Consider the following 10,916-nt stretch of genomic DNA (forward strand, 5'->3'; position numbering starts at 1 on the left):
GATCTCCTGACGTCAGTTTGATGCACAGTAGTTTGTGTCCCGGAAGATAAAGGAAATGTATTGAGAGGGAGCAGAAAAGTCTTCTCCAATCCAGAACCAGCTTTGGTCACACCCACCTCTGACCCAGGAGTGCTTGCCAGGTCTGCCCGGCCCCACTGGGCCGCAAGAGGCCCTACCAGTCTTGAGATGAGCCAAGTGTTCCAAGAACGAATCCCATGAACACCCTTTGGGCACAGCCCACGCAACTGCACCCGACCCACTCCGGACTGGTGACTCTCGGTGCCTGCCGTGTGCCAGGCCACCGAGGAGAAGGGCATGGCTTCCCACAATGCTCTGGGACTTGGCCCCAGAGGCTGTCACAACAGTAGACAAACTGGGTGTCCAGACCCAGCCGGTCAATGCTGCTGACGGTCCTTTTGGGTGTGTCTGCAGGATCGCCAGGAGCTGCTCGGGAAGCAAGCGGCTTGCTTTTCAGGAGTCAGTTGCTGAAGCATAGACTGGTCTGTTCAGTAGTCCCCAAGGGTGGGAGAATCCAGAGTGTACCACTACCCACCCACTCCCATGCCTCCCACTCTCCACATACCAGCCCCCAGGGAATGTGGCCTCAGGCACAGGGTGTCTGAGGGTGGGCTGCAGCTGCCCGTATGCCCTCTGAGCCTCGGATTTCTTTTCCCTCCTAAAAATGACAGAGAGTGACAAGACCAGTATGTCCTGACCTGTGATTCAGAGTCATCTGACTGGTGGGAAGAAAGAAAAACTTGAAAACAGCGCAGATTTCCATTCCGAAGATCCTGAAGGACTCTAAGTTCCCAGGGAGGGAAAACGAGAGGCCTCTCTCACACCCTGGCCCCCGGGCCCCTTAGAGGGACGTCATCAGGCCCTTGGGCCTCAGTCGGGAAGCCTCGGAAGCCCTTCACACCCTCCCCAGTCTCAGAGCACCAAGAGGTGTACCTTTTTAGGGATGAGATCTTTCCAACCACACCCCGTCTCATGCCAACCACCTAGCCTCCACCGGCCACAGCTACACTAACCTACCCCACCCCTCTCTCCAAAGAGCTCTGGGTTCCGAGGCACTAATCAGTGAATAGTTTATTACTGTCCCAGCACCGGGTCCTGTACACAATCTAGACACTCCAGGCAGCCCTTGCCTGGGAGCCCAGTCTCAATCTCCTCCCCCCATCCTGGTCCTCACACATTCATCCCACCATCCCTCACCCCTCAAAGGCAGCACCAGGCCCAGAGGCCACGCCTCAGTTGAGGCAGGGAGAAGAATCGTTGTGGGGGAGGGTAGCAAAAGCTGGGGCGGGGGGAGGGACCAGAGTTGGTCCCATTTCTGGAGCCACCAGCCCAGGATGAAGACAAAGTGGCAGGGCTGGGGCTGGGGGACTGGGGGTTGCCAGGCGCTGACTCAGGCGGGAGGCTGGTCTCCAGGAGGCGCAGGGAAGCCACTCAGGTCTCGGCCAATGATCTCACTCACTGGAAAGGAGGGGCAGTTGGAAGCTGTGTCCCCCTCAATCTCCAGACCCCGCCAACCATTCATTCTAGGCAAGCCCCCATGTGGGAAGCCTCTAAGCTCTACTTCAGCCGCCTTCTCTTCCAGGGGGCCACAGCTAACCCCTCCCCTGCAGGCAGGTCGTGGCACCTGCTGCCTTGCCCAGCTCCACCCATTGTGTTGGGGACTGGGGTGGCATCCCAAGTCCCCAACCCCTGTTCGTTTCCCCGCCAGCTTGGGCTACATTGTCAGCAGGACAGAGGCAGAGGGAAGGAGACCACATAGAAAGGCTTCTAGATGCCAATCCCTGGGGGATCTTGTGGGGGCGAGGCAAGAGAAATTCAGCTTGGCTGGGACCTCACCAAGCCCCGAGCCCTGTCTGCACCCCCATGTGTGTAGCTCAAATGAAATGAAGGGAACTGGATTCACTGGTCTTGAAAGTACGTGTGGCCCTCCGATTTTATAACTATGGCAGAGGCAGGACAAGGGCCAGGGCAGGGACCCCAAGCCCCCCTTCAGAATTAAGTCTATTGGATTCAGGGGACCCCAAGCACTAAGAACCTCCCTCCTGGAACCTTCCAATGGCTCTGAGGACCCAAGAATGCCCACCCTCTGAGAAATCACGCTCCAGCCCACCCAGAAGAGGTCCCTGGAGGAAGATGCAGAGCACCCCGCCCACCTCCACCCCCCAGTCCCAAGCTCACCTTCGTCCAGTGTGATACCCTGGATAGGGACACTGTCCCGGAAGCTGCTGCCATAGCCACCCCTGGATTTCTCGGGCTCCGGAGCCCCCTCCCCAGGGCCATAGCCTGGCCCTACCTCACTGTAGCCTTCAGCAGGAGGGGGGTGGACACCACTTGGTGGAGGGAAAGGACCTTCAAGAGGTGGGGTTGACGGCAGTGGGGGCCGGAAAGGGGCCGGAGGAGGGAATGGCAGCCCCAAGGGAAAAGGGGGTCCCCTTGCTCCATATGGGTCACCAGGAAAGGGGCGGGGGAGGAAGGAGAGCGGAGGTGGCCTGGCACAACCCGTGCCCCCCCCAGTGTCAGGGAACATCCGCAGGCCAGGTCTATAGGATGGCGGCGGGGGCCCTGGCTGGGGGTACAGAGGGGGCGTGCCGTAGCTGAAGCCTTCCGACAGGTATGGCGTTTCGTAAGCAGGGTCTTCCTGCGGGTAGGAGGGGTAGAGGGGCCTGGGACGTGAGAAGTCCATGTCAGGGCCAAAGGGGGGGCCTGGTGCTGAGGGGAAACCCCGGAGAGATGAGTCTGGAAGGGGCTCCTCCTTGAAGATCACTGGGGAGATGAAGAAGCAGGAGGATATGCTGGTAAGAGTCTCACGGTGCCCTTGACACAAACCTTCAGCCACCCACCCTTGACACCCCGATTTCCACCCACCCCTTGATACACCCACATCTTGACCCCCACAATGGCCCTGCCTAGCTCCCCAGAGCACAATCCCCGGACCCTGGGCACACACCAGGAAGGAATTTGAAACTCTGGGTAGGGCTTCGCTTCCTCCGTCCATTGGAGACGTAAAAGTAGACCTGGACTGGCCGGGACACCCGCTTGTTGCTGTACTCAGGGACAGTCAGGGTCAGCGTCACCTGGAGAGGAGCACAAGAGGAAGTAGGGAGCCCTGGGGGGCTGTGGAGGGCACTGACTCCACCTCCCTGGTCCCCAGAGATGAGACTGCTTCCCCCATGGCCAGAATGCCTTCCTCGGAGAGAATACATGGCTTCTGGAGTTCACTTCCACAGGCAGACAAGGGCAGCCAGCTCTGGCATTGCGGTCCTCTCCCCCTGCCTTCCCCACCCCCTCCCACCCCCGCCCAGTCCAGCCCAGTCTGCTCCCAGATCTGGCACCCTAGGGACAGGGGTACCTCATTACTCTGCAGCCGGTTCACCGTGGCCTCCTCCTCCCACTGCAGCTTCCCATCTGTGCAGGGGGGACAGAGAGCTCCAGCCCAACTCTGGCCCCAGCCCCAGTCCCCTGCCACCTCCCACCCACTCAGAAGGTCCCCTAGAAGGCCTGCTCCACCCCCAGCCACCCACCCCCAGGGGCCCACTGCACATTCCCGCAACCAAATGGAAGAGATAGGGTTTGACACTGTCCCCGGACTGAGATCCTGGACAAGTCACAGAAGGGGCCAGAGAGCAGCAAACAAGGACAATGGATGGGCCAGCACAGGGCCAGAGGGAAGAAACCCCTTTCAACCCCTCCCATCTGACTCCCATAGCAGTGCTGAGAAGAAGATGGGGATGGGATCTGTCTTCCCCTCCCCCACCCCTGTGTGCCCAGGCTCATGGCTCAGGGGAAGGCTAGAAGGGTGTAAATATGCCCTGCCCTGGATTTCAAGTCGCACTGCCCTCTAATAAATAGAATGGGTGTTTCTTACATGGGCTCACTGGATCAACTTTCTGGCCTGCTTGGACTGGCTGGCATACACATCCCCAGGGCAAGCAGGCAGTGTCCTAGCACAGGGCAGTCTGTCAGGCCCATTTAGCAGAGAGGAAACTCAGACGCAATTAGCTAGGCAGGCTCAACTAGCTAGTGGAACTGAGTGGGCAACTGGGACCTCCCACTTGCTGGTTCCAAGCTCTTGCAGACTCTCCTGCCCTCCCCTCCGCAGGGAGCACTCACCAGGACCCCTCTCAATGAACACCACTTTGGAGTCTGGCAGGAAGTTGGAGCCAGTCAGCACTAGTTCCTCGCCTCCTCTCATAGAACAGGCGCTGGGGCTGTAGGCCTCCACCTGGGGCAACTCCTGTGCTGACCGCTGGGCTGCAGAAGAGAGGTGTGGGGGGAGGACTGGCTGGGCAGAGTGGTAAGAATAAAGACGCCTGGGCCCGCCCAAGCCCCTCTGTCCTTCATCTTTGGAACAACTGCCCCAGAGCCCTGGGGACCTCCAAGGGCTTCCGGGAAAGCTCTTCCCAAAGGCAGACACACAGGGACGCCCACAGTATTCTTGATTTCAGACAGCCACATGGCGGGCCACTCCTGCATAAGAGAGAGCTGCGCAGGGTCAACCGGCCAACGGGTGATTCAGACAAGGACGCAGGGCCCCTCCAGAGAAAGGTGGGATACGGGGTGTTCCGGGACCGCACTGAAAGCCCCTCTCCCCACAGTGGAAATGAGAGTTGAGTTCTCTACGGGGGGCTATACAGGACAGACGGTACAAGACACTGTGCAGAGCGGACGGGCAGACAGACAGGACAGAGTCACAAGAGACAGGTGGCACAGGGCCTCTGCTCACAGCACTCAATGGGCACCGACGCCGCCTGCACGGAGACCACCTTCCCGCCGCCCTGGGGCACGTGTACGCGGAACACCAGCCGCACGCGAGTGTTCTTGCGCCCAATGTCCGTCTCGCCCTTTCGCAGCTCAATGTCGGAATTCCGAAGCTTCAGGATTCCAGCACAGTCGATGCTGAAGGTAAAAAACAAAACAAAACAAAAAACGGATGTCAAGCCCTCTTCGCCGACGCCAGAGTGGTGATAGAACCCAAAGACGCCGAAGCCCCCACCTTCTCCCCAAAGCCCTGAATGGTTTTCCAAGGGAGCTGCTCTAAGAGCTGGTTTCCAACCGGAGATGACCTGTCCAGAGTGAGCCTCAGTCTCCAAAGGCCTCTCCTCCGTGGTAAGAAGGCCCCGAACTGAGCTCTAGGAAAGATATATCATACTCCTGCCAGGAGGAAGGGGACCCCCACTCAGGTCCCATGGGAGAAGATGACCCTACAGCTTGCAGACTGAAGGCAAGTTGAACGGCAACTTACTTGGCCGCCATATTGTTCTCGGGGAGCAGGGTCATCTCCAACACCTTGGTGCCACTGACCACGGCTTCGTAGCTGGCCGTGGCGACCATCTTGCCCGTGATTCGGTGCACCTGGTAGAAGGCATGAGGCCGCAGGTTCCTTTCATCGGCGGTACCGATGAACATCTGTAGAGTCAGGGGCTTCTCACTGTAGCCCAGGAGCTGGCAGAGGGAGGCGGGGCCACCCAGTTAAAATCCTCCCTGATTCTTCCTTCCTCCACCCCAGGAATCTGGGGACAGGGATGGTACCAGATAAAGCCTATGGGAAGGCTGGGGGGGGGGGGATGGACAGGACTGGGCACCCGTTGTGAAGAAAACGTGGCCTGGAGTTCATCATGTGATTCTTGGAATGAGGCCTAAAGTGGGCTGGAGGAAGGAGAAGGGCTTTGGAGAGAGTGGCCCAATGACATTTAGGGACAACCTCATTCCCAGTGACTTCTGGCCTTAGCCTAACCCCTCCTCCGGTCCCCGTCCCCCATCTGGCAGGCCATCATTTTCCAGAGTAGACACGAGACTGGTGTCCCACGGGATGAGTTGAGTTGGAGAGGAAGGACCGAGTGGAATAAAGTATATCCGGGTCTTTGAAGTACAGCCCTCCTCCCTTTAACTCCAGCCCTTCCCCCAGCCTGTTTGCAGGGTCAGAGCTGAGAGGGAGTGTGGGAAAGGGCAGTGCCACGGATCTGCAGAGCTGGAGCCTGACTGCAGGGAGCTGGGATGGGAGAGGAGAGAAGACAGCAGGCCCACCCTTTGTCCCTTACCTTGACCACAGGGTGACCACCAGGGGCAGCTTTAACAGCTCCGCGGCTGCCCTCGGTCTCGTAATGGGCCCGGTGGTGGGCTCTAGGCTGGACCTCGATCTTCAGCTCCAGCTGCTCATACTGACTGGGCAGAGGCCAGTCCAGGGGAGGTAGGGCAGAGGTCCTGTATGAGAGAGGAGAGCACTGGTCACCTGCAGCCTCTACCCGCTCAGGGCAACCGCTGGCCTCAGCTCCCTGGATGGGAAGGAGGGAACGAGGCAGGGAAATCAGAAGCGGAAAGAGAGAGGACCCAGGGCCACTCCCCACCCTACCCGCTCCCCACTCCTGGGTGCCACTTGAGATGAGGATGTGGAGGATAGCCCTGGGTCTGAAGCTCCCTTCTTTCCCAGCTCCGAGCACAGGATCTGGAGGAACGGCTCACCTATATACTGAGAAACCCCAGTGCCACCCTAATCCCTGGGAACGGGTTGCAAAAGAGGGAGGGAGAGAAGCACCACTTCCACCTAGAAAAGGACCTCTGAGGTCAACACTTATAGAAACGGAGATCAGCGAGAAATGGTGAAACGGACCAAGCAAGCCAGAAAGTGACATGGCATCAGCCTGAGCCAGGCCAGCAGCGCCCTTTCTGTTCCCAGGGCCTGGAGCTGGAGGTTATAGGAGACCACTTTTTTCTGTGTTACACTCTCAGGTACCTGAGGGTAGTGGATCGCAACAGGTGAGCTGAGCCCTCCCCGCCTGTACCCTACCAACAAGTGATATTTGGCATTGTCTGGAGACATTTAAAAATGGCAGAGTGATCCCCGCAAGTAGGAGACAGAGGCCAGGGATGGTCGCCCGCACAACAGAGTCTGTCTGCTCAAGAACTCACTAGAACGTAGATGGAGGACTATGCCCTGAGAGGAGTGCAGGGATGCTGAGGATCAGGGCAGACTGCTGGGTGGCAGGAGCTCAGCCTGCCATCTCAAGGTTTAGGGTTATTGAGACAAATGGGGTTCGTTGAGGGTGGGAAGGGTAGAAGAACTGCAGGGATAACCTGTTTTAACAGAAATTATTTGACTTCAAAGTAGATACGATTTTATTCAAAGCTGTTGTACCAGGGGCTGGCACACTTTTGAGACAGAAGAACCTATGCTGACCCCCGCAACCCTTTAAACATGATTGGAGAGCTAGCAAGAGGTGTTTGCAAACAATGAAATCACCGTGTTCTCTATAATGCCCTTTAAATCTTTTCGCTTTTCAGAACCACGCGTGTACGGGAAGTACGGCACAGTGCTCGTGAGTCCCAGTGTGCCCACCCCCGAGCTATATGTTTAAGCCTGCAGATCAGACCCTAGAGCCTGCATGTAGAGGAGATTTCCACAACAGTTACAGGACCTATACCTGTCTGAGGGGCCAGAGTGGAAGACTGAAACCCCACCCATGCTCCCTACCTAACTCCAGTCTTGATGGAGTGGTGTGGTTTGCATTGAGGTGCTAACCACAGGGTTGTAAGTTCAAACCCACCAGCTGCTCCTCAAGAGAAAGATGAGGCTGTCTTTTCCCTTAATGTCTTGGAAACCCACAGGGACAATTCTACCGTGTCCTATAGGGTGCCTTGAGTCAGAACTTACTGAATGGCCAGTAATGGGTTTGTCTGGGTTGAGCTCCGTGCCCAGAGTTGGGACCTCCTGGTAGACCAGTGCCTTTACCTAATTGGTCCTCCTAGAATATCAGACCATCCCCCTAAATGGTCCTGAAGGTTTTGCAAATCATCCAGCTCCAGAAGGGCTTTGTTGTTTTGTTTTGGTTTTATGTGCTCCTGAAACAGTAGGTGGCCACTAGCCTTGAAATTCTCTTCAGAAAGCAGAGGGCACTAAACTAGGCCCTTCTTTCTGACCCAGTCCTGGACCATCCTGTTCTTCCAATGCAATGGCTGCAACACCAGGGGGACCCTCACCTGAATACAGGACTGTGTCCCCCAATCCGTGCTTTGGACCAAGCGAGTGGGGAGGGCACCGCCAGGTAATCCATGCCAGCCGCTTCCTTCCGGGAGCCCCCTGGGGGAGCCAGGGAATCCTCTGCCCCGGAGGGCAGCTTCCCATTGCACGGAGAAGGCTCCTCGCACCGAGACACAACCGCCGCCTGCTCACTGGAAGTCCGTCTGGTCTTCTGCGGGATGCTCTCTGCTGGTGGGGCCCCCGCATAGTCAAAAGGACCCGGGGAGCCAGGGTCGCGCGCCAGAGGTAATGGGGGTGCTGGTGGTGGCTCGGGCCCCTCCTCCCCTAGGCTGCCGCGCCGAGACAGCGCTGGAGAGGCCGAAGATGGGGTTCCCGAGCTGGAATAGCGCCGCTTGCCGCAAGGAGAGGAGGGCCTGGGTGAGGCAGGGGTGGGCCCCGGAGCGCTGAGGAGTAGCCAGCTGTCCTCGGGGCCCCGGGCTCCGGGACTCGGACCGTACAGGCTCCAGGGGTCCTCGGGGGTCCATGGCCTGGGCGAAGCCCGGGGTGAGGGCAGCGGGGAGCCCAGGCCGAAGCGAGAGGCTGCCTCGTTTAGCTCCGACTCCACCTCGTCGCAGGCCGCATACAGGGCTGCCTCGTCAGAGGCGTCGGAAAAGAAGCTCCAAGACGACAGGCTGCTGCTTCCAGGACTTGGGCTGAAGAAGGGCCCGCCGCCCTGGCCCCCTGCATCTCGGTAGCCCCCAAAGCCTTCTGGAGCCGGGTAGTCTCTGGGGGAGCCGTCCCCCCAGGCGTCGGGGTTGTCCTCCAGCGGGGTGGGTGGCTCCGGTGTGGGTGAGATGGAGGTGATGCGGATGCTGGGACACTCGAGGACCCGGCCGCCCCCAGTCCCCCCGGGCCCTCCGCTGGGCCCCCCCAGTCTCACTGACCGGGCTGGCTGGCTTTCCCAGGTGCCCGGTGAGGGCGCTGGGCGCGGAGGTGGAGAGTGCATGCCAGGCCGAGGGGGTGGGGGCCTGGGGATGCCAATGGGGGCCGCGCCATAAGGAGGGGGTTCCCCCAGGGCCAGGCGGCAGCAGGGTGGGGCGTCCTCTGAGTCCAGTTCTGTGAAAGTAGGGAGGGTGGAAGGGAGGGCGGGCACAGAAGAAAGGATGTCACAGAAGATGGGGAGAGAGAGCAGCACTTGAGACAACCGGGCCCATCAAATGGCCAGACCCCCGTGTCTCAGCCACCCTCTCTCCTCTCAGCAAGGAGGGGGTTTCTGAAAAGCTCTTCAGAGTCACAGACAAAAACCCAGGAGAACCCCTATTGAACCTAACTTTATCTCGAGAGAACGACTCAGGCCCGTGGGGCCTGGCCCCACTGTCTATCGCCCCCCAGCCCCCCCCCCACCCCCGCCCTGGGGTCCCGACGGGGGCGAGTCCCAAAGCGGAGGCGGCACGTCGACTGGAACTGGCAGGGACCTCGGAGGCGGGTTTAGGGAGGGCTGGGTTGGGCTGGGGGCGACTCACACATGAACCCAATTAGCAGCGGTTCCCAAACCCCCAAACACCGCTGGCTTGAGCCCCAGTTGCCATCGCAACCGTGGGCTGGGGAGGGGAGCTCCTGGGCAGTGGTGACGAGGGGGAAGTGACTCCACCCTTCTTCCCCCCACCATCCCGGGGCGGGGGTACCGCGGAGGGGCTGCTGCGTGCCGGTCCCGGCTGGGGAGGGGCTGTGGGCAGCCCGGATTCCGTGCGAGCTGTAGCCGCCGCCCCCGGCGCGGTCCCCGCCATCTGCCTCTCATTGGGACCAGACTGGGGAGGGGGAGAGGGAGGGGAGGGCTCCCTGGCTGGACTGGAGAGCGCCCCGGGCCCCGGACGCCCAGTCTTGCGGCCTAGCCCTCCGTCCCGCCGCGACAAGCTCCTGCGCCTGACTTCCCCTTCCCTCTCCCACCCAGGGCTCTAGGGGACGCTGCGCCCGCCCCCCCCATCCCAGAGACTGTCGGCCCAGCGGAGAGGCGGCACGCAGCCAGCGGCACCCCCACCCCCACCCCAGTCACCACCTAAAAAGGAGAAAGTGGTGCCGAAGGCCCCCAATCTCATCTCTGCAGATCCCCGAGCCCCCAGACTCCCATCACTCTCTGATGCCCTCGCCACCCCCACCCCACCCCTAGATTCACTGTTCTAAACTTCCCACATTTGGGGTCTCCGGACTCTACTCTCTCTGACCCCCAAACCCCTTCCCAGCCCCGCACTAACCTTCCCCCGACCCCCCCGCGCCCAGCGGAGGGGCCTCCTTTTCCTCCCCGAACACCAGCTTAAACTCCAGCTCCTCATCCTCGCAGCTTGCTGCCCCCATGGATTCGGCCAGAGCCCCCAGGTCCGGGTCTGGGTGGGAGGGGGAGCTCAGGAGCCTGTTGTGTCTTCACCCGCGGCTCCCTCCCTCCCCTTCTCCGAGACGCCCCCTCCTCTGCCGCTGCCGCCTCCCTCCGGACGCCCCCTCGTTATTATAGAAACTTTTCCAAACTTTTTCCCCCAAACTTCTTCAAAGCGGGGCCCCCCCACCAGCCTGTCCCTGATTGGCTGCCGGGGATGCTCCAGCCCCTCCCCCTGGGATGAGATGGGAAAACCACGCGCCCCTCGTCCTCCCCCACTCTCCCTCCCTCTGTCCTCTCCCCACTCCCTCCCCTTAAAAAAACTGAATTGGAAACTGGTCCCTCGCCGCTTGGTAGGACCCTAAAGTGCCTATTGGCCCACGTTTGTGACGATCTTTGCCACTTGGGAGCCCCACCACCACCTTCCTTAGTAATTCAGCGGCCCCGGGTCTGAGTTCCTTAAAGCCACCCCCTTGCGCCCCACCCCGCGACCCTTCCTTAAATTCCGAAGGTCCGTGCACCACCCGGTAACAAAGCTGAACAATCCCGTTCCCCTCTGCTTCCATCCAAGTCCGC

General features: G+C 59.9%; 1 protein-coding gene across 2 annotated transcripts; it reads right to left on the reverse strand.

Moving 5' to 3' along the window:
- Positions 1–1,074: 1,074 nt before the first annotated feature.
- On the reverse strand, positions 1,075–10,467 carry NFATC4 (nuclear factor of activated T cells 4). 2 transcript variants are annotated; one of them, XM_075531097.1, is made up of 10 exons: positions 10,225–10,467; positions 7,993–9,088; positions 6,057–6,219; positions 5,261–5,370; positions 4,742–4,914; positions 4,129–4,269; positions 3,368–3,423; positions 2,966–3,092; positions 2,197–2,781; positions 1,075–1,476 (listed from the first exon to the last, which is right to left on the reverse strand). In XM_075531097.1, the coding sequence occupies exons 1-10, from the start codon at positions 10,322–10,324 to the stop codon at positions 1,409–1,411; spliced, it is 2,619 nt and encodes an 872-aa protein (XP_075387212.1). In that variant the 5' UTR covers positions 10,325–10,467; the 3' UTR covers positions 1,075–1,408. The 2 variants fall into 2 exon arrangements, with proteins under 2 accessions (XP_075387212.1, XP_075387211.1); XM_075531096.1 differs by having other exon boundaries at positions 5,261–5,460; positions 10,225–10,466.
- Between the last annotated feature and the right edge of the window lie 449 nt (positions 10,468–10,916).

The sequence above is a fragment of the Tenrec ecaudatus genome, chromosome 14 (assembly GCF_050624435.1).
Source record: "Tenrec ecaudatus isolate mTenEca1 chromosome 14, mTenEca1.hap1, whole genome shotgun sequence".
NCBI lineage: Eukaryota > Metazoa > Chordata > Mammalia > Afrosoricida > Tenrecidae > Tenrec > Tenrec ecaudatus.